We start from the raw sequence: 23,537 nt of genomic DNA on the forward strand, positions 1-23,537 counted from the left end.
ACACCAAAACTTGTGTTCAATCATTTCTGGCACAAATTGTATATCAAAACAAATGAGCCCTAACAGAGGTGGGTCTTGAACAAACGGTTTATTTCTAAGGAAACTAGTGGAGGAAGTGCAAAAATATATCTTCTAGTAACAGACCACTCTAAAAACAAATGCTTTCATAACTAAAATTTTAACTGTTCTGGTTGCATAAAACATTTATCTTGGCAGTGTATAAAATTGGGTGATATTAGTTGAATTTGTACCAGAGTGTAGCTGCAATGATGTTCTGACATGCACAGTCAAGAAATACATCTCTTAAGGAGCAAGTATGTTTTTTTTTTTATTTCAGCGAGGCTTTTCGGACTTAAGAAATAACGTATCTAAATCAAAACCATGTTTCATGTACATATTAATGCATTTAGCGAGTAATGGAACAAAGAAATGCTGTCCATATGTGGCCATACAGAAATGCAGTGTATATGTCTACTGCTTATGGTGATTCATACAGGACAATAATAATTGATGTCATTGCATGCTTTCTAAACATTAAACAACCTCTGAGTCTCAATGCACCATCAGACAAAAGGCAGCATCAAACATTCATCTGCTTATTACTAATGCTTATGTTTGGATCCTTAAGGGCAGAGCAAGCCACTCACTAACCACAAATCAGAATTTGTTGCTCCTGCAGTTATCACTATAGTCCGTTCTTCACTACAAGCATTTCTATCAGTGACGAATTGAATAAAAGGTTTCGGTTTCTGGCCCTGGAACCAATTGCTCTTGCAGTCAGGATTATCAAAGGGCATATGGCTTTTGGTACAGAAATTACCGGTCAAGTGAGATATTTGCCACAATAGGGCTTGCTTTGGAAGTGAAGGTCTAATTCCATCTTACAGCAGTCTTCGCATAAAACAATTGTAGTAACAACCCTTCATATGCCTGGTAACAGAGTCAACAACATTGCCATGTAAAAATGACAGAAACCATGCCATAACTAAGCTTCAAAGCTGCCTGCAATTCTCAGCACTCCAGAACAACAGTACCTACTAATAAAGTAACAAAAAAAGACTAAATGGAACAATTCCCACAACAATCCATCAATTGGGAAGATAACGGATTGCTGGTAATGACAAAGCATTCTTTGGTGGTCAAGTAGATCTAGTACCAACATATAACATGTTGAAAAGAGAAGTTGTGAAAACCTATTAATCCAAAGTGACTTATGAAAACTCATGATTTATTAATTCGCAGTTCAAATTTATTTCATTTACCAGTCACCCTAGCAGGGTCAACAAAAAATAACCCATTATACAACTTTCCAATGAAACACCTCTAAGGAAATGCAATGTTGGACTGTCTATGGCCACTTGCATAGGACCACACGCATGAATATTCCTAGCCAAGATATAACCATTATAGATTTCAGTACATTTTCAAACTGGTTTTATTTGTTACTTTGAATGACTATAAATAAGTGTTTCCACTATGGAAAAAGAAAGTGAACACAGTACATTTTCATGACTGGGGAATGGATTTGTTTCTGAAGAATTCAGCTGAAGGACAAAAGCTTAGAAAAAAACAACAACCTGAATATTTAAACTCAGTTCCTTTTTCTTAGTTATAAGTCCCTTGTAAAAAATAAAAGAACAAGGCTCTAGTTGACTTATTGCTTCTCTGTTTTTTCTTGCTTCGCATCTTCTTTGTCTTGAACCTTGCTTTCCTCCTTTACAGAAAGTTCTTCTAATTTCTCAGCCACTTTATCAGCACTATCATTTTTGGTCACATCTGCTGGGAGGAAAAAAAAAAAAAGGGACATCATAAATCCATTGAGCACAAGTAAAATAACTTAGCAAAGCACCAGACGCTTAGAGTATCAGCATGCATTCATCATATGCAGCAGGAAAATCTGCAGAAAATACGGTGTTGGTAGGAAAAAACAGCGTGATTTAAGTGTTTTTGATGCGTTTTTCCCCATTTATTAGTGTGAGTGAAATCTGCAGAGACAAAATAAGCTGTGTGTGCATGAGACTTCATGAAACTCATTCACTTTGCAGGTATTAGCAAATACTTAAAAGCACCACTTCATAGTTTTTATTAACCCTGCTGTTCTGTTCGCATTTACTATACACTTGTACTGTTCCCGGGTCAATATGACCCGACCTATTAATTCTTGATTTTTAGCTACTCTAAGTGTTTTATTTGAATACTTTTTTCATCATTATACTGTATGTGAACATGGTTGATCATAAACAAATGAAAAATTTAAACTTTATTTTTTTCATAAAAAGGTTACACAGGCCTTTTACAATTATCTTTGATTGTTGGCATTCTGCACACAAATAAAGAAGCTTTACATTACTATTACAAAAACATGAAATTTAACTTTTTGAAAACAATATTTATAAATCAATAAATGAAAAAAAACATAAAAACTTCAACCTTTTTAGATAGAAAAACTGAACATGTTCATACGTTTTTACACTGAACACAATAATAAGACATGTCCTTCACCCAGATATTTTGAACATCCAGCACATGTCAGATTAGTCTTATTGTCACAGGAAGATGGACACAAACTACATCTCTTCCTTTTTTTGCTGGTAGCTGTGCTGCTGGTAGCTGTGCTGGTGGAGGCCGTGGATGTGGAGTCTCTTTCTTGAGCATGCTGGACACCTTTTACAATGGCTGCTGCTCCTTCACTTCTGGGGGTCACTTTTCTGCTCTCAATATATGGCCTAACCAGGGATTTGCCCAATTCCCCAAGAAATAATCTTTTATGCAGCTTATTCCGGTTCTAATCGGGGTCGATTTATCTCCATAAGACAAATGCGTTGTATGCAGAAACGTCCAGTATGTTATTAAATAAAATCATTGGCCACCGATAGATTTTGCGTTTGCATATATATGTTGATATTGCTTGGTCTAAAGTATCAACTGCTCCCTTTGTGGCATTATAATCCAAAATAATGTCAGGTTTTCTGTCTTCTCTATCACTCACGGCATTGTCATGGTGCACTGTGCTCATTAGAATTACCTGCTTGTTTTTTTTTTTGGAACATAAGAAACAGTTGTATTTCCAGAAGAAAAAAAAAAAAAGTAGAACTCTACACCTCTCTCTTGCTAAGGATACCTTGGGGTAGTTCAGGTTTGTTTTTTCCTATGGTACCCAGCATGGTAAGTTGTTTTTTCTCCAACATCTGGCCTGGTTGATAGGCTGTAAAAAAGTTGTCACTTGTGACATTTTGTCCTTTTAGTCCATGAGTCAAATCGAGAACACGCATACCCTGATTTTTTTCAGGTCTTTCACCAGGGGTTTTTCCTGTATACACTTGAACATTTAGAGCATATGAACTTTTGCTGTCGCAAAGTGTCCAGATCTTGATGCCGTATTTTGCTGGCTTACTTGGTATATATTGTCTTGAATGATAGACAACCAGTCTCCTCTCTCACAAACAGCAAACGGATAATACTAGTTAATTACTTGTTTATTGATAACAGTGAAACCACCACCATTTTGAGATGAAGTACACATACAAAAACATAACTTTTGCAGTCAGAAATAATCAGAGACCTGTAGAACAGTATAAAATGCACTAATTGAGAGACCTGTAGAACAGTACAGCAGAGTTAATTGCACTAATTGAGTGGTGCTTTAAATGCCCCTGCACGACCCCACCACCCCTGGTCTCACACACCTGCTGCTGCAATCATTTTCTAGCATCACTCCCATATGTCTAAGATGAAAAGTGACCTGCCGGCAGCTACAGTGTTTGATAGACCGGCATGGAGGTCACTTTTCAATACAAGTCTACGAGAGCCTGGTTCTGGCTCTCAGACTTGCATCAAGAGCTTGTGATGTAGCTTCTGACTTCCAGGCAGTCAGAAGCTGTGCTCACAAGATGGCATCATGGAACAGAAGCGGCAAGACAAGAGGACAAGTATAAAAGGTACCTTCACACTGAGCAACTTACCAACGATCACGACCAGCGATACAACCTGGCCGTGATCGTTGGTAAGTCGTTGTGTGGTCGCTGGGTAGCTGTCACACAGACAGCTCTCTCCCGCAACCAACAATCAGGGGAACGACTTTGGCATCGTTGAAACTGTCTTCAACGATGCCGAAGTCCCCCTGCAGCACCCGGGTAACCAGGGTAAACATCGGGTTACTAAGTGCAGGAACGCGCTTAGTAACCCGATATTTACCCTGGTTACCATTGTAAAAGTTAAAAAAAAAACAAAAAAAAAAAAACAGTACATACTCACATTCTGATGTCTGTCACGTCCCCCGGCGTCCACAGGAAACGGCTTTCAGCTGACTGTCAGCGCCGGCAGTAACAGCGGTGATGTCACCGCTGTGCTCTGCTTTACGGCCGGCGCTGACAGAGTCAGCCGAAAGCAGTTTCCTGTGGACGCCGGGGGACGTGACAGACATCAGAATGTGAGTATGTACTGTTTTTTTTTTTTTTTTTTTAACTTTTACAATGGTAACCAGGGTAAATATCGGGTTACTAAGCGCGGCCCTGCGCTTAGTAACCCGATATTTACCCTGGTTACAAGTGAACACATCGCTAGATCGGCGTCACACACGCCGATCCAGCGATGACAGCGGGTGATCAGCGATAAAAAAAAAAAAAAAGGTCCTGATCATTCCCCAACGACCTCCCAGCAGGGGCCTGATCGTTGGTCGCTGTCACACATAACGAGATAGTTAGCGGGATCGTTGCTACGTCACCAAAAGCGTGATGTTGCAACGATATCGTTAACGATATCGTTATGTGTGACAGCCTTAAGAACTGAAACCCCACCCCCCACAAACATTGTAAATAAACAATGTTTACTCAATAAAGAGGGGATTAAGTTGCTGGCAGATATCCCCAACTACAGTTTCTGTTGTGGACCATGTATGCTAAAATCTGAAGCAGATAGTTAAATAAATAAATAAATAAATAATTGACCAAACGCTTCTGTGAATGAGGCCCCAAGCTGGTACATCACTTATACATTACCATTTTTAATATCCCATCATCAAAGACAACTTTTCTACAGTAGAGAAAGTGTTCAGATGACCATGGTGTTTATATAGCAGACTGAAAAAGTGCTGTAAACTGGAGATTGCAGTTGAGCACAGAGTGAGTCTGCAACATGTGAAGTACAGAAATGTCTAACCTTTAGTTTTCTCCTTAACTTCATTTCTACATTCTTCAAATTTTGCCTTGAACTTCTGGGCATCTATTTTAGAAGAAAAAAAATAAATAAATGAAAATGCATTGCAGTCATGAGTGAAGGAAATCATATACCGTATATACTCGAGTATAAGCCGACCCCCCTAATTTTGCCACAAACACCTGGGAAAACTTAATGACTCCAGTATAAGCCTAGGGTGGAAAATGCAGCAGCTACCGGTATATGTCGAAAGTAAAAATAGATACCAATAAAAGTAAAATTAATTGACACATCAGTAGGTTGTTTTAGAATATCCATATTGAATCAGGAGCCCCATATAACGATCCATAAAGTTTATGATGGCCCTATAAGATGCTCCATATTAAAATATGCCCCATATAATCCTGCATAAAGGTTAATAATGGCCCCATAAGATGCTCCATAGACACATTTGACCAATATAATACTGAACAAATGTTGATTATGGCCCCATAAGATGCTCCATAAAGATATTTGCCCCATATAGTGCTGCACAAACGTTGATTATGGCCCCATACAGTGCTGCACAAACGTTGATTATAGCCCTATAAGATGCTCCATACAGACATTTGCCCCATTATAGTGCTGCACAAACGTTATGGCCCCATAAAATGCTCCATACAGACACTTGCCCATTTGCTGCGATAAAAAAAACAAACTCATACTCACCTCTCCGTCGCTCAGGCCCCCGGTACTTGCAATATTTACCCGACTTCATTCTGGTGCCGCTCCATCTTCAGCGTCTTCTGCGCTGACGTTCAGGCAGAGGGCGCGCACTAACCACGTAATCGCACCCCGACCTGAGCGTCACTGCAGAAGACGCTGAAGAGAGCGGCGGCTGGATCGAGGAGCAGGTGAATATTGCGCAGTGCTGCGCTCCCCCTCCCCGTTATACTTGCCTGCTTCCCCGGCGCTGCTGCTTCTTCCTCTACTGAGCGGTCACCGTTACCGCTCATTACAGTAATGAATATGCGGCTCCACCCTTATCTCCACCCAGTATCTCAATTGAGATACTGATTTGGCTTTTATCCCAAGTCATATTGCACGACTCGTTAAAAGAGTTGATTGTGACTTGTAGGATCGCTACTTCCAACAGGTGGCGCTATAGAGTTTAAGTCCTCTTTCTCTCAGAAGAGGCAATTTGCATACCATTCATTATAGTGAAGCTAGGCTATCACGAGACGACATGGTGAGGTATGATTAGTTCCATATATCCCAGATCTTACCAAATTTCCCCAAACAGACCCTATTTTGGTATAACGTACGTTCATAAGGTATAACTCCAAAGCAACATGCCCGCTGCCTTGGGGTCATCCTTGATTCTGACCTTTCATTCACCCCCCACATCCGATCACTGGCTCGCTCTTCTTACCTGCATCTCAAAAACATTTCTAGAATTCGCCCTTTTCTTACTTTCGACTCTGCAAAAACTCTTACTGTTTCACTTATTCATTCTCGTCTGGACTATTGTAACTCTCTACTAATCGGCCTCCCTCTTACCAAACTCTCCCCGCTCCAATCTGTCCTGAATGCTGCTGCCAGGATCATATTCCTCACCAACCGTTACACCGATGCCTCTACCTTGTGCCAGTCATTACACTGGTTACCCATCCACTCAAGAATCCAGTACAAAACTACTACCCTCATCCACAAAGCACTCCATGGCTCAGCACCACCCTACATCTCCTCTCTGGTCTCAGTCTACCACCCTACCCGTGCCCTCCGCTCCGCTGATGACCTCAGGTTAGCATCCTCAATAATCAGAACCTCCCACTCCCGTCTCCAAGACTTTACACGTGCTGCGCCGATTCTTTGGAATGCACTACCTAGGATAATACGATTAATCCCCAATCCCCACAGTTTTAAGCGTGCCCTAAAAACTCATTTGTTCAGACTGGCCTACCGCCTCAATGCATTAACCTAACGATCCCTGTGTGGCCTATATTAAAAAAAAAAAAAAAAAAAAAAAATTAATTAACTGGTTCATGCAGCTTTACATGAACACCCAAGCCTTACACTATGGCTGGTCCGAATAACTATAGCAATTGTTACCATCCACCTCTCGTGTCTCCCCTTTTCCTCATAGTTTGTAAGCTTACGAGCAGGGCCCTCACTCCTCTTGGTATCTGTTTTGAACTGTATTTCTGTTATGCTGTAATGTCTATTGTATGTACAAGTCCCCTCTATAATTTGTAAAGCGCTGCGGAATATGTTGGCGCTATATAAATAAAAATTATTATTATTATTATTATAATTGAGTTCACCAAATCAATCCAGGCCCTAAGATAGGTGATTTTTCCCCATCCAACGCAATGCTATTTTCCTTGCCAGGAAGAGCATGTCATGTCCCCATGTCTATTCTTCCAGTACCCCGACAAAGCATACTAGTGGATTCAAAGGAACAGAAATATGTATGAGGGAGGTTAGTAACGAGGTTACCTCGTTCCAAAAGGATTGAATAACTGGACAACCCCATACCATATGTATAACGTCTGCTTCCCCTGCATGGCATCTCAGACATTCTGAAGAATTAGTCCATCCCATTTTTTTTTATAGTCGTGACGGGGTTAAATGTGATTGATGTATTAAATAGAGTTGGATTATTTTATAGTTATTAACACCTATGATATCGCCTTTAATCAAAATTAAGCCAAGTGATAATTATTCCTAACACCAAGAATGAACACCAGGCCATAACATATGAAAAAATACAAACTTTATTTTGAACATATCTAAAACCATGTACCACACATAAAATTATGGAGCAACCAAAATACAGAGACAACCGACAGGTATGACTGGAACAGTGGTAAAGAAATATTATATATATATATATATATATATATATAAACTATAACCTGCAGGTGTGGCCAGTAGTATCCCCAATGAAGCGATCATAGATGACAATGCACAAAGATTATTTAAATAGAATATAAGAAATATGTATGTATTAATGTTAAATATATTAAAAGACTAATAGGGAATAAATACGGTATATCTTAGTAACAAGTGCAATGTCACCGACAGCCGCAGCATCATGGACAACCACCATTCATTTTTGGTGTTATTTTATAGTTAGCCGAGGGAGATACCCCAGTTGGGGATTCAAGAATTATCTCCCAGTCCTCATCTTGAAGATCAGGAACTAGAAGTTTCCATTTTTCTTTAACCGTCAATGCAGCAGAATCAGCACCCACGGACAGCATACAGTCATGGCCAAAAGTATTGACACCCCTGAAATTCTGTCAGAATACTCATTTTCTTCCTGAAAATGATTGCAAACAAATTATTTGGTATTCTCTTCATGTAATTTGTCTTAAATGAAAAAACACAAAAGAGAATGAAGCAAAAAATTGATAATTTCACACAAAACTCCAAAAATGGGCCAGACAAAAGTATTGGCACCCTCAGCCTAATACTTGGTTGCACAACCTTTAGCCAAAATAACTGCGACCAACAGCTTCCGGTAACCATCAATGAGTTTCTTATAATGCTCTGCTGGAATTTTAGACCATTCTTCATTGGCAAACTGCTCCAGGTCCCTGATATTTGAAGGGTGCCTTCTCCAAACTGCCATTTTTAGATCTCTCCACAGGTGTTCTATGGGATTCAGTTCTGGACTCAATGCTGGCCACCTTAGAAGTCTCCAGTGCTTTCTCTCAAACCATTTTCTAGTGCTTTTTGAAGTGTGTTTTGGGTCATTGTCCTGCTGGAAGACCCATGACCTCTGAGGGAGACCCAGCTTTCTCACACTGGGCCCTACATTATGCTGCAAAATTTGTTGGTAGTCTTCAGACTTCATAATGCAATGCACACGGTCAAGCAGTCCAGTGCCAGAGGCAGCAAAGCAACCCCAAAACATCAGGGAACCTCCGCCATGTTTGACTGTAGGGACAGTGTTCTTTTCTTTGAATGCCTCTTTTTCTCCTGTAAACTCTATGTTGATGCCTTTGCCAAAAAAGCTCTACTTTTGTCTCATCTGACCAGAGAACATTTTTCCAAAACGTTTTAGGCTTTTTCAGGTAAGTTTTGGCAAACTCCAGCCTGGCTTTTTTATGTCTCGGGGTAAGAAGTGGGGTCTTCCTGGGTCTCCTACCATACAGTCCCTTTTCATTCAGACGCCGACGGATAGTAAGGGTTGAAACTGTTGTACCCTCGGACTGCAGGGCAGCTTGAACTTGTTTGGATGTTAGTTTAGGTTCTTTATCCAACATCCGCACAATCTTGCATTGAAATCTCTTGTCAATTTTTCTTTTCCGTCCACATCTAGGGAGGTTAGCCACAGTGCCATGGGCTTTAAACTTCTTGATGACACTGCGCACGGTAGACACAGTAACATTCAGGTCTTTGGAGATGGACTTGTAGCCTTGAGATTGCTCATGCTTCCTCACAATTTGGTTTCTCAAGTCCTCAGACAGTTCTTTGGTCTTCTTTCTTTTCTCCATGCTCAATGTGGTACACACAAGGACACAGGACAGAGGTTGAGTCAACTTTAATCCATGTCAACTGGCTTCAAGTGTGATTTAGTTATTGCCAACACCTGTTAGGTGCCACAGGTAAGTTACAGGTCCTGTTAATTACACAAATTAGAGAAGCATCACATGATTTTTCGAACAGTGCCAATACTTTTGTCCACCCCTTTTTTATGTTTGGTGTGGAATTATATCCAATTTGGCTTTAGGAAAATTATTTTTGTGTTTTTTCATTTAAGACAAATTAAATGAAGATAATACCAAATAATTTGCAATCGCTTTCAGGAAGAAAATGAGTATTATCTGACAGAATTGCAGGGGTGTCAATACTTTTTGCCATGACTGTATATGTATATAAAGAGGACATAAGACCTCAGGGTCCCTGTGATTTAAGGATCCCTATTAACGGGAAGGATGATATTGTTAGCATTGGTATTTACTCTGCGTATATGCGATTGTATTGTTGATCTGAAATACAAATAGCAATGGAGCCTCGGAATATTATGTTTAATTTGTAACTGATCAAAAGACATTAGAATGCCTTGCTCATATAAATCATTAATGGAGACGACACCATATGAAGTCCAGAACTGAGTAGGTAATTCAGTAGCCCTGGGAAGTACATATTATTTCATAATGGCATTTTGGCTAGAATACCATCAAAATTAATGACCTTTTTCACCTGTTTCCAAACCAACCTCGCTAAACGGAGAACTGGTAATAATTTAGGGGCATTGGGTCTATTAGTTTCCAATAAGCCTATCAGGCAGTCAAACTTCGCAGCATGGACCAGATGGCTCTCCGAATTTGGTAAATAACCCCCAGACATTCATTTACCCAGAACCCCAAGTTGTCCGGCCAAATAATACAGGAAAAAGTCAGGTAACACCACACCTCCCATTTGCTTCGACCTATGTAGGGTAGATAATTTAAGTTTAGGCCTAGCTTTCCCCCATATAAAAGGATGAAATTGAAGAGTTTAGATTTGAGAAAAAAAGATCTGGGAACAGGAACTGCACTATGTTGAAGGGAGTAATTGAGCTTCGGAAGTAATATCTTAATCAGATTTATGCGACCAGAAACGGACAATGGTAATTTATTCCACAGCGCAAATTTATGCTTAACTAGATCCAGTAACGGAAGAACATTAAATTGTAGATCAAGTCTACTATATTTGGGTATAATTATTCCTAAATATTTAAAATGGGACACCACTGGTAATAAGGATAGCTCTTCAAGATGATCTGCTGAAACATGGGAAAGATGCATCAAAGCGGATTTATCCCAATTGATATACAATCCCGAGCATTTACTAAACCTATTTATGGTAGTAATCACATGTGGCAGTGTCTCCTCTACGTCATCCATGAATATTACCATATCATCCGCATATAAGTCAATAACTTCCACATGGTCCGCTATCTTAACACCTTTAATGGTTGGAGTGGATCTCATACGTATTGCTAATGCTTTAATCACGACAGCAAAAAGGGCCGGTGAAAGGACAACCCTGACGGGTTCCTCTTTTCAGGGAAAATGTCTCCGACATGGAGCTATTAATTAATTATTCGGGCTTTAGGTTTCATATAAATTGCGCTAATCCATCTTTGAAATTTAGGGCCAAATCAGTATCTCTAAACATGCGGATAAAAAGGACCACTCGAGAATCAAATGCTTTGGCCGTGTCCAGCGAGGCTATAACCCATCTATTCTCCAGTATCAATGAGCTATATTGAGCTACTGATTGGACTCTCCTAATATTAATGGACGTACTTTTACTTGGCATAAATCCGGTCTGGTCGTATTATGTCCAATATTACCATATTTAACCTAGTGGCTAAGATTTTAGTGAAAATTTTATAATCTACATTTACTAATGAGAGGGCGATATGATCCACATTCTAGGGGGGCCTTTCCTTCCTTTTTTAAAACTATATTTGCTTTAAAATAGGAGTCTGGCAGAGAACCTCCCCTCCAAATCCCCTGGAACACCTTCAAAAGACTCGGCGCTAGGATATCCCGGTATGGTCTATACATTTCTATGGGGAACTAGCCTGGGTCTGGTGCCTTTCCAGAGGCCATGTCCGCTACGGCCGTATTAATCTCTTCCATAGTGAAATCTGCGTAGAAAAGCTTGTTGTGTAGAACTCAGTGTAGGAAACTCAATGTGTGATAGGTAGTTAAGCAATCTGAAGTATCAAAGTCCCCCCTAGAGCGATTCAACTCTTTATAATATTCATTAAAGCATTGAAGTATATCGTTTGTGGAGGTCACTATTGCACCATCTGGTTTTCGGATTTTAAGTATAGTATTAGATGCATTATGCTGTCGTACCATACATGCTAAAAGTTTACTAGATTGATTCCCTAGCTCTAAGTATGCTTGTTGAGTAAAAAAAGTTTACGCTTAGATTTGGCATCTACATATTGAGTGTATAATCTATGGGAATGTAACCATTCAGCCCTGTTCTCGCTGGTTTGGCTAGCTATATAGGCCGCTTCCGAGTCTCTCAGACGTTTCTCCATCTCATAGTCTTCCCGTGAGGTCATACGTTTAATGTAGGAAACTGTAGAGGACAAACATCCTCTCAGGTATGCCTTGAGAGCATCCAAAAACATTTATATTCTGCGGCTCCGGGTCAGACGTTATAAAACAGTCTAGTTGATCTATAGTTCTGTCATTGGGGCCTATCAGCTTTAACTAAAATGGATTTAGTTTCCAACCCACATTAGGTCTTGTCCAAACTGAAGCTGAAGTATTACCGGGCTATGATCTAAAATGCCCCTGTTCCCATGTTCTATCTCCCCCACCCTCATTGCCAAATTACTGGATCCAAATCTATAATCCAAGCGGGATAGAGTGCGTCTAACGGTTGAGTGGTAGGTGTACTCTTTTACGTCAGGATGTCGCATTCTCCACAGATCTAGCCACCTACTACCTTCCATAAATATTGACAGACGAGATGGAGGGGGAGTCACCAACGAGGCCTCGCCATCCAGCCTGAGCCTATCAAGGCAATCGTCCATAACTAGATTAAAGTCTCCCATGCATATGATATGTGCATCCAGATATTTCAAAGCAAAACTCAATGCCTTTTTTTATAATGGACATATTAGCAGGAGGGGGGTTGTATATACACATTATAACGTAAACTTTCAAGTAAACCCACGCATGTACAAAAATAAAACGGCCCTCAGGGTATCTCAATACCTCCCCAACTTCCCATCTGACATCTCTATGTATTAATAGAGTGACCCCTCTAGAATAGCTAGTGTGGAATGTATGTACAGACCATTGCACCCACGGCTTTTGCACATAACGGACCGAGTCTCTGGTCAAATGTGTTTTAACTAGGGTTACAATAGGAGGATGGTAATGCCTTATTTGAGAAAATACCTTAACTCTCTTTCGGGGTGACCCAAGGCCCCTCACATTCCAGGTGATGCATGCAAGATCAGATGCCATACCCCTTCATCCACATAATATACAATGACACGCCAATTACACTTCTGATGTACAATGGAAAAAAAGAAGGCAGCAATTCCTATATAACCAATACCTAACAATACTAAAACAAAATAAAGCAAAATACGCTTCAAGAGGGAGCAAAATTTCATGCTCCTGTCACAGTCCAAAAAAGAGGGTACCACCTGAGTACAGAGTCCGGTATAGTTGTTTTCCTGGACTTTGGTGGAAAGAGCTCCGGTCATTGAAAAAAGAAGAGAAAATAAAAGGAGAAGAAAACCCAATAAGAGAGTTCCATTTCCAGTGTATCTATATAAAGAGACGGCAGGTGATCTAGGACCCCCCCCAACCCATTTGCTCCTCCATATAGGATCGCATCCAATCTTTGGCTTCTGCTCGGGTCATAAAGAAAAAGGAAGAGCCCTTGTAAACAATTCTAAGGCGGGCAGGATAGATCTTTGAATATAAAATGTTTTTCTTCCCTGAGTTGTTTCTTTATCTCCATAAATTCAGCACGTTGTGTCTGCAGTTCCATAGAGAAATCCGGGAATATTGAAATAGTAGCGTTATTAAATTTAATGGGACTTTTTTGTCTTGCCTAACGAAGCACTGCATCTCTATCTCTGCAATTCAAAAGGCACACCAAAAAGGGTCTCTGTGGGGCGCCCGAAGGAAGAGGTTTTGTTGGAACTCTATGGGCCCTTTCTACAGAGAATGTAGAGAAGAATTCATCCCCCTAAGCATCTTTGAGCCAGCTCTCCAAGAATTACATAACAAAGTAACATAGTTAGTAAGGCCGAAAAAAGACATTTGTCCATCCAGTTCAGCCTATATTCCATCATAATAAATCCCCAGATCTACGTCCTTCTACAGAACCTAATTGTATGATACAATATTGTTCTGCTCCAGGAAGACATCCAGGCCTCTCTTGAACCCCTCGACTGAGTTCGCCATCACCACCTCCTCAGGCAAACAATTCCAGATTCTCACTGCCCTAACAGTAAAGAATCCTCTTCTATGTTGGTGGAAAAACCTTCTCTCCTCCAGACGCAAAGAATGCCCCCTTGTGCCCGTCACCTTCCTTGGTATAAACAGATCCTCAGCGAGATATTTGTATTGTCCCCTTATATACTTATACATGGTTATTAGATCGCCCCTCAGTCTTTTTTCTAGACTAAATAATCCTAATTTCGCTAATCTATCTGGGTATTGTAGTTCTCCCATCCCCTTTATTAATTTTGTTGCCCTCCTTTGTACTCTCTCTAGTTCCATTATATCCTTCCTGAGCATCGGTGCCCAAAACTGGACACAGTACTCCATGTGCGGTCTAACTAGGGATTTGTACAGAGGCAGTATAATGCTCTCATCATGTGTATCCAGACCTCTTTTAATGCACCCCATGATCCTGTTTGCCTTGGCAGCTGCTGCCTGGCACTGGCTGCTCCAGGTAAGTTTATCATTAACTAGGATCCCCAAGTCCTTCTCCCTGTCAGATTTACCCAGTGGTTTCACATTCAGTGTGTAATGGTGACATTGATTCCTTCTTCCCATATGTATAACCTTACATTTATCATTGTTAAACCTCATCTGCCACCTTTCAGCCCAAGTTTCCAACTTATCCAGATCCATCTGTAGCAGAATACTATCTTCTCTTGTATTAACTGCTTTACATAGTTTTGTATCATCTGCAAATATCGATATTTTACTGTGTAAACCTTCTACCAGATCATTAATGAATATGTTGAAGAGAACAGGTCCCAATACTGACCCCTGCGGTACCCCACTGGTCACAGCGACCCAGTTAGAGACTATACCATTTATAACCACCCTCTGCTTTCTATCACTAAGCCAGTTACTAACCCATTTACACACATTTTCCCCCAGACCAAGCATTCTCATTTTGTGCACCAACCTCTTGTGCGGCACGGTATCAAACGCTTTGGAAAAATCGAGATATACCACGTCCAATGACTCACCGTGGTCCAGCCTATAGCTTACCTCTTCATAAAAACTGATTAGATTGGTTTGACAGGAGCGATTTCTCATAAACCCATGCTGATATGGAGTTAAACAGTTATTCTCATTGAGATAATCCAGAATAACATCCCTCAGAAACCCTTCAAATATTTTACCAACAATAGAGGTTAGACTTACTGGCCTATAATTTCCAGGTTCACTTTTAGAGCCCTTTTTGAATATTGGCACCACATTTGCTATGCGCCAATCCTGCGGATTGTTTTGGTTGCTGACCTTCTGAACACTGGTAGCCCAATAAAACTGATATTATTCCGACGTAGTCTATTCTTTAAGTCGTCCGCCTTGTTTCCAGGCATTTATAGAGCCAGCCACTTTTGTCAGTTTAGTTTCCATGGGCACAGAATTGTCCTCCAGATGAGATACCTGTGACTCCACCTCCGTAATGCAACCCCTCATGGATTGCATGTCTTGTCGAAGGCGTCCCACCTCAGAGTACCTCTATTTTCCCAGTTAAGGATGTCCTAGTTAGAGATATAGCCTGCATTAACTGCTCAGATGCTTGTTTCAAATTTAGGTCCTCCTGATCCCCATCCTCCTCACTATCAGAGGCACGGTTTTTGGGCTGGCTTTCTTTGACCGCAGTTTATCGGGGGATCAGAATGTGCATATTTTCTTAGCTTTTCAGTTGCACCCGAGGTTCTTGGACGGTGCATAGTAAATGTTTTAAGGAGTAAGATCCAATCACTATAGCACTTTAAAGGGATACAGTCACTACTTGGTTAATGCACCAATATGCTATAGTGCAGATAGTTCTGTGCTAAACATCCGCACAGTGTGCAAAAGGTCCTGCAGAAGAAATAACGTGTAGCACCAGAGATTTGCAGCAGCTTTTATACTTCTTACCAAGGGAGGAGGGGCAGGTAAGGGAAACAAAGTCAAAGCAAAAAGGGCTCAATGTCTATTAAGAAATACAGACTCTTCGTCCAAACAGTATTGGGATACAGTGAAATATTCTGTATAGCAGTCTCCGTACGGTATTTAGCAGACCAGCCACTTATCGGAGGCTGCAAATTCTGCAGTTATATTCCAAATGGCAGGAGCAGAGGGAGAAATGCCAGTGTGTCAGAGCAGATGCTGGGTCTAGCAGGCGTTATGCTGTTAAGGATGGAGGGGGGGGGGGGGGGATTTGGGGAGAGCCCGGGGCCAGTTTCTCAGGGCTCACACCGCACAGTCCCCCTTTCGTAACTCCCAGAGCTTCACCTGCGTCCAGCTAACTCCTCCTGAGCCGAGTGCCGCAGCTCCACGTCCTTCACCGCCAGCACACGCTGCAAGAAAGATGGCCGCCATCTCCTGCAGGGTCCGTCTCCCGTCCTGGCTTCCCCCGCGTAAACCCAGCCGGAGCTGCGCTTTACCTCTCCTCAGAAGCTGGGTGCCTCCAAGTGCCCACAGCCACGGCCAGAAGAATCCTCCCGGGTGAGTATAAAACAGAATTATAATCAGGATCGTGGGCGCTCCAGCCAAGCACGTCCTCTCTGCTCAACTACATCGCCACGCCCCCCAATTACCGCGTTTTTTGTGTGCGGATTCCTATTATGGAGCAGGTGTAAACCGAAGCGGAATCTGCTCAAAGAATTGACATGCTGCGGAATGTAAACCGCTGCGTTTTATACCGCAGCATGTGCACTGCGGATTTTGTTTTCCATAGGTTTACATGGTACTGTACAACGCATGGAAAACAGCTGCAGATCTGCAGCGTCAAAACCGCTGCGGATCCATAGCAAAATCTGCAGGGTGTGCACATACCCTTAAAGGGAAATCAGTAGGTAGGATCAACCGTCCCATGCAGTCATAGGAAGAATAATAAAATTATATCAAGTTATCTGTTATCCAATAACTTATTCCAGAGAAATACATTTTTCTTATATGTAAATTATCTATTAAAGAACTATGGGCTGGACACCAATCTCCCCGAGAGACTGTCTCCAGAGGTCAATTTTAATAAAAGGGTTACATGTGAGATGGAAGCTGAGAGGCAGCTGCAGATGTGTCAGTTATAGTCACACACAGCTCTGCAGTGAGATAAGGAGAGCACCCATTACACAGGTATCGCAGCCCTTTATTAAAATTAAGCTCTGGGGGGTAGATGCTCATGCAAATCTGTATTGTGCAGCCCATAGTCCAGAATAAATCGTCTACATAGAGGAAAAATTAGGATTTCTGGTACCTACTGAAAAATCTCAGAGCCTCCATTGGTGGTGGTGACAGAAAACCATGGGTATATGCCACTGTCTATACACAAAAAAAAGGAAAAAAAAAAAAAAAAAAAAAAAGAAGGAGGTTAGCTCCTCCCCAGCAGTATATACTCACTCACTGGCACAAAGCTAATCTGTTAGAGAGAAAGCAGTAGGAGAAGCAACATGAATACAATGATCATAACATAACCAAAACCAACACTAAAAAGTGCGGGTGCAGTGTTCCCCCGGTGAAAGCCCAGAGGAAGATTTTACAGTAGGTAGCCAAAATCTAGGACAACTTTCTACTGAGGCACGCATCAGACGAGGAATAGTTGTAAACCCTGTAGGAGGTATGAATGGAGGACTGTAGCAGCTTTACAAAGCCGACGCCTGGTGGCAGACTGCCCAGAAGGCCCCCACTGCAGGGGCAGAGTGTGCTGTGACCCTGAGTGGGCACACCCTGTCTTAGTCAATAAGCTTCTAGAATAGGAGAATGGACCCAACGGCAATGGTAGACCTGGATGCAGAAAGGCCTTTCCGAGGACTCTTGGCAATGATGATCAGAGAATCTGCACGTCTGAAGGGTGATGTTGTGGAAAGGTAAAGACTGAGGCCTCTTACTACATCCAGTTTGTTTAGTGACCCCTCTCAAGGATGAGAGGGTAATGGACAAGAGTGTACACCTCAATGACATGAAATGCTGAAACCACTTTAGGAAGAAAGGATGGAATCGGAGGTAAAACCCTTACCCTGTTTTCCACCAGGACATGGTGGTAACAACAGAGAGCAGCAAGTTCAGAGACTCGTCTGAGAAGTAACAGCAGCCAAGAATGCAACCTTCCAGGAGAGGGAGGTGAGAAACTTTAAAAAAAAAAGAAAAAAAAAAAAAAAAAATGGAGACTACAGGAGGACATCAAGCACTAGGTTAAGATCCAAGGGTTCAAAAGAATGGAGTGTGACCTCTTGAATGAATGTCTTATTCTGCAGACAAAACGTAAGATTCTTCTGAAAAAGGATGGAAAAGGCAAACACTAGCCCTTTAAGAGAATAGCAGGACAGGCCAGGCTCCAGACCCAGCTGCAAGAAAGACAGATGGCAGATGGAAAACCATTGGGCTTGTCCAGTTAATTTCGCAAAAGCGGAAAAAAGCTTTCCAGATACAATTGTAGAAGCGAGAGGAAGAAAACTTTCTTGCTCTCATCATGGTCTGAATTACCTTATAGGAAAAATCCAGTGGCTTTTAGAACCGCAGCCTCAGCTAAGCTGCTACATTTAATGACTAAGAATTCTGGTGGAAGCAGTGAGAATGGCACTCCTTCAACTTTGATCTTCTTGACCAGCCAGGGAATCATCGGTAGAGGTGGAAACGTATGGGAAAGAGAACTGTGTTCAAGCAGCCGATTGCCAACGGATCGTGGGATCTGGATACGAACTGATGAACCTTGTGGTTTATCCTGGATGCTATTAAGTTGACGTCTGAGTTCTCCATATGAGGCAAATCTTGGAAAAGACTGACCGATTCAGGGACCAATCGTCAGCAGCAAGACCTACAGCCCAGTTGTCAACTATTGGGATGTGCACTGACGAAATTGCTTGTACTATCTGCCAGGCCCACAGCAGGATATGAGCCATGTCTGACATCACTGCTAGACTTCAAGCCGCCGCATTGGTGTATCGGCCAGCCAGAAAAAGGCCTTGCCATTTGGAGAAGAGTAATAAAGATTGCCATGTATTCTAGAATGTTGATGGGAAGGGACAATTATTGAGTGGTCCATCAGTTTTGGACTGTGGTCTCAAAAATCTGCTCCAACCGTGTAGGCTGGCATCCATTGTCAGTGTCTTTCAATGCAGAGACAGAAAATCTTCCGTGAAGGACTAAGGAAGAGCATTTCCACCATTATAGGGACTTCTTTATATGGAGAAGGGGGGGATATCAGTCGATCCAGGGAGCAAGCTGACCTGGTCCCATATTGATTGAAGAAAACGTTGAAGAGGGCATATGTAAAACCGAGTAAACGGAACGGCTTCCATTGAAGGAACCATCTTGCCCAATACTCATGCAGAGGATCGCCCTCAAAGTAAATCCTACTCGTCAGTCGGGTACTTTTCTTTGGGCAAGAAAACCCTTGCTTGTGTGGTTTTGAACAGCATTCCTAGAAAAACTATGTGTTGGACCGGGATCAGAGACAACTGTGCAGAGTTGATGATCTAGCCCAGACGAGAAAGGGTGTAGAAAGTGATCTGTAGACTTGTGACTTGCTGAGGAGGATGCAGTCTTGATGAGAATGTCATCTATATAGGGGGTAACGAGAAAACCATTGCCATTATCTTCGCATGAACCACGGGTGCCGTGGCTAGACCAAACTGCAGTGCTATGAACTGGAATGCGAGTTTGGTTGAACCTTTGATGGGAGGGGAAAATGGGTAAGCTCAAGTAGGCATCCTGAATGTCCACCGAGCACAGCAAGTCTTCTGGTTCCATGGAACCATCACTGACTGAAGGGGCTCCATTCTGAAGTGTTGTAATCGTACATGTCTGTTCAACAATTTGAATTCCAGGATGGGGAGAACAGAGCCAACCTTCTTTGGAAACAGCGAACAGGTTTGACAAGAAACAGGAAAAACATTGTAATGGGGATGATTACACCGATTACGCCTGCCTCCTGATGTCACAGACCCCTGGCATTGTTGACCGAGAGCCACTTGGCCTGGAAATGTAGGAGACATCCCACCCACCCAGAGAGGCTTCCCAAGTGGGAGGCCATTGGGGAATTAGTTGGACACTAAATATGCGTTCCAAGCTTTGAGCAATAAGACCTTCGAATGGTGATGGCAAGGCTGAGCAGGAGGCTGTATCGAGGGCAGCCAAAAGAACGTACTTCCATGCGTGACCAATTTGGTCAGTTAGATCAGCCATCAGAAAGGGGTGTGGTGTCTGAAAGGATGCCCTGGCGGAGGTGTTTTGCCCAGGCAGAAATGGACTTTGCTACCTATATAGCAGCAAATGACAGGCAGAGAGCCAAGCCTGTGGCTTTGAAAGCCGATTGGCAAGCTTTCTAGTGTGCATCGAAGAGCTCCTTTAAAAAGGATGATGATCAGTCAGAGGAAGAATGGGGTCAGTGGAGACTCAGGAGACGGGGATCTACTGCTGAAACTGGCGAGGAGGTGTAAGGAAAAGGCATGCAGTGTTCCCATGCGATGGGAGGAAAGAGCGATTTGATTCGCTGAAAACTGGGCGTATGGGAGAGTCTGGCATGCGATTGGTTGGCTGCCAGTTTGTTCCGGCCCTTGGGAAGGCTCAGACCAGAACCAAGGACTAAATTTATGCCTGAAGGCCGCAGGAGACCGTGGAAGTCACCACAGGGTACCCTTTTGTGACAACCTGTTTTCCGCTTTGTGACCAGGTCGAATTTGACAATTCTGACCAGTGTCACTTTATGAGGTAACAACTCTAGAACACGTCAACGTATCCCAGCAATTGATAAACATCATGTGCTTATTTCTGAAAATATTAGAAATTTGGTGAAACTTTTGTAGTTTTCAAAATTAATTAGTTCTGTCACACAATATAGTTAATAAATAACATTATCCACATGTATACTTTACACCAGAAGTAGAGATGCGAACTCGGCTTCAGGAAAATGGCCGCCACGATCTCCATCTGCGCACGCGCCCATTTTCCTGAAGCCCTGGGAAGCCGAGCACTACCATGTGCGCATGCGCGGCCTCAGGAAGATGGCCGTGCCAACCAAGAAACCGCTGAATAGCGGAGAGCGCGCTTTTTCTACAGCTGCGCAGTGCATTCGGCACTTGCGCATGCGAGAAGCACAACGCCACCAACGGGAACATAAGCAAGATGTGGGGGAGAAACAGCGCTGTGACCACGCCCTTTGGACCAGACCAGCCTGATTGACAGGCGAAAACGGTGACTTTTGTAAGGTATTTCGGCAGCATAGGTGGGGAATCAGGGGACAAAAAAATACCCTATTGTAAAGCACAGCTCAGGCCCTATTTAACGGTATTTTTTATCTCATACTGAAAAAACGGGGTGACAGGTTCCCTTTAACCTTTCACAGGAATTAATGGAATGTGGAGGGGTAGAAGAGAAAACAAAAACATTTAACTCACCGTATATACGCTGAGGTTTTTCAGCAATTTTTTGTGTGCTGAAAACACCCCCCCACCTGATACACGAGTCATTGTCCAGAATGCCGGCAGGGAGAGGGGGAGCAGCGGCAGGTGTCGGCAGCTGTGGCTGTACCTGTGCAGCTACTGAAGAGAAATGAATATTCATTTCCCATAGCTGGCTTCCAGAAGACATCATGCCCACCCTCCTGCGCAGCATCTCAATGGTCCCGATGCCTGCAGCTCTACCTGTGCTGAGCGATCATGTGGCACAGCTCATTAAGGTATTGAATATGCATGCATCTCCACTCCCATAGGCATGGATCGCATATTCATTACCTTAATGATCAGTGCCACGTGATCGCTCAGCACAGGTACCAACGAGATGCTGCGACGGCGCGGAGGAGAGGGAGTATGATTGTTTGTTTCTTTGGAATAGGAAGCATGCATACCGGGACGGGGGGCGAGCATGCATACCAGGATGGGGGTGGGTGAGCCACGCATACCAGGACAGGTGATGAGCCACACATAGCAGGACAGGGATGAGGGGACAATGCTTACCTGGCTTAGGCTATGTGCACATTTTGCGGATTGGCGTGCAGATTTTACCAGACTGTTTTTGGAAAATCTGCAGGTAAACCGCACTGCGGATTATCGCGGTTTTTGTGTGGATTCCATCTGCGGATTTCTATTGAGGAGCAGGTGTAAACCGCTGCGGAATCCGCACAAAGAATTGACATGAAAAAACACTGCTGCATTTCCACACGTTTTTTTTCCCCGCAGCATGTGTACTGCAGATTTTGTTTTCCATACGTTTACAGGATACTGTACAACACATGGAAAACCGCTGCAGAATCAATAAGCTTACCCAGTTTTCCGCAGCAAAATTAGGTGTCTCAGCTTATACTAGAATATATACGGTAAATGTTATTTAGCCGCAAATTTTCTCATTTTCACAAGGGTAACTAAAGAAATTGCACCACAAAATTTGTTGTGCGATTTCTTTCGAGTATGCCAATATTCCATATTTAGTGAAAAACTACTGTTTGGGCACACGGTAGGGCTCAGAAGGGAAGGAGCACCACTTGAGTTTTGGAACACTCACAACACATTAGCTTATTTTGTAAATTACTCCCATCAAGGAATTTATTTATATGTGTGATGAGCACCTTGTACCACCCTCAGGGGCGTCACAAAATTTTAAAATGTTAAGCCATGAAAAGGTTTGTATTTTCACAGGGTTAACTGGAGAAAATGGATGCCAAAATTTGTTGCGTAATATTAGCAGAGTATGCAGATACAGCATATTTGTTGGAAAACTACTGCTTGGGCGCAAGGCAGGGCTGAAAAGGGAATGAGCACTATTTTGGCTGGAATACGTTGTGGATACCATGTCACATTTGAAGAGCCCTGACACACCAAAACAGCAGAAACCCCCACACGTTATACCATTTTGTAAACTACAAGTCTCGAGGAATTCATTTCGGGAAGTAGTGAGTATTTTTAACTCTAAGGCAATTCACAAACATGTATAATTTTGGGCTGAGTAAATTAAATATTACTATTTTTTCCACCAAAATGTTGTTTTGACCTTAAGTTTGCAGTTTTCAAAAGAGATAATATGAATACATGAACAGTAAAATTTGTTATGCAATTTCTCCTGAGTACATCAATACCCGTTAAGTGGTCGAAAACTTTTGAGGCACAGTGCAAAGCTCAGAAGCACCATATTTCAGTAGAGATTTTACTGCACTGGTTTGAGGGTGCCACGCAATGATAGCAGAGCCACTGGGGTTCCAGAACAGCAGAAACTTCCATAAAAGTGACTGCATTTTACAAACTAAACCTCTTAATGAATTCACCTAGGGGGTGCATTAATCATATTGACAACAGACATTTATAGCAGTGGAGTGGAGAAAAAATTTTTTTACATTTCACCACAAAAAAAAAAAAGGAAAAAAAAAAAATTAGTTTTAGCTCCAGATTTTATATTTCCACAAAAGTGGGTAAAAATGGCACCATAATTTGTCACACAATTTGTAGTGAACGTGGCAATATCCCAAATGTGGTT

General features: G+C 42.2%; 1 protein-coding gene and 1 non-coding gene across 3 annotated transcripts in view; both read right to left on the reverse strand.

The window, feature by feature from the left end:
• Positions 1–303: 303 nt before the first annotated feature.
• RANBP1 (RAN binding protein 1) overlaps positions 304–23,537 on the reverse strand; it is a 66,047-nt gene continuing 42,813 nt past the window's right edge. The window contains exons 5-6 of one of the 2 annotated variants that reach the window (XM_069756112.1): positions 5,158–5,220; positions 304–1,776 (exon numbers count right to left, since the gene is read on the reverse strand). In XM_069756112.1, coding sequence (XP_069612213.1) covers positions 1,655–1,776; positions 5,158–5,220 — 185 coding nt within the window. In that variant the 3' untranslated portion in view covers positions 304–1,654. Of the gene's footprint in view, positions 1,780–5,157; positions 5,221–23,537 lie in introns of both variants that reach the window. The other variant, XM_069756110.1, reaches the window with a different exon arrangement.
• On the reverse strand, positions 5,009–5,130 carry LOC138660525 (small nucleolar RNA SNORA77). The gene has a single exon (XR_011317913.1). It is a non-coding gene; the product is annotated as a small nucleolar RNA SNORA77 (small nucleolar RNA).

This window comes from Ranitomeya imitator, chromosome 1 (genome assembly GCF_032444005.1).
Source record: "Ranitomeya imitator isolate aRanImi1 chromosome 1, aRanImi1.pri, whole genome shotgun sequence".
In the NCBI taxonomy this organism is placed as follows: domain Eukaryota; kingdom Metazoa; phylum Chordata; class Amphibia; order Anura; family Dendrobatidae; genus Ranitomeya; species Ranitomeya imitator.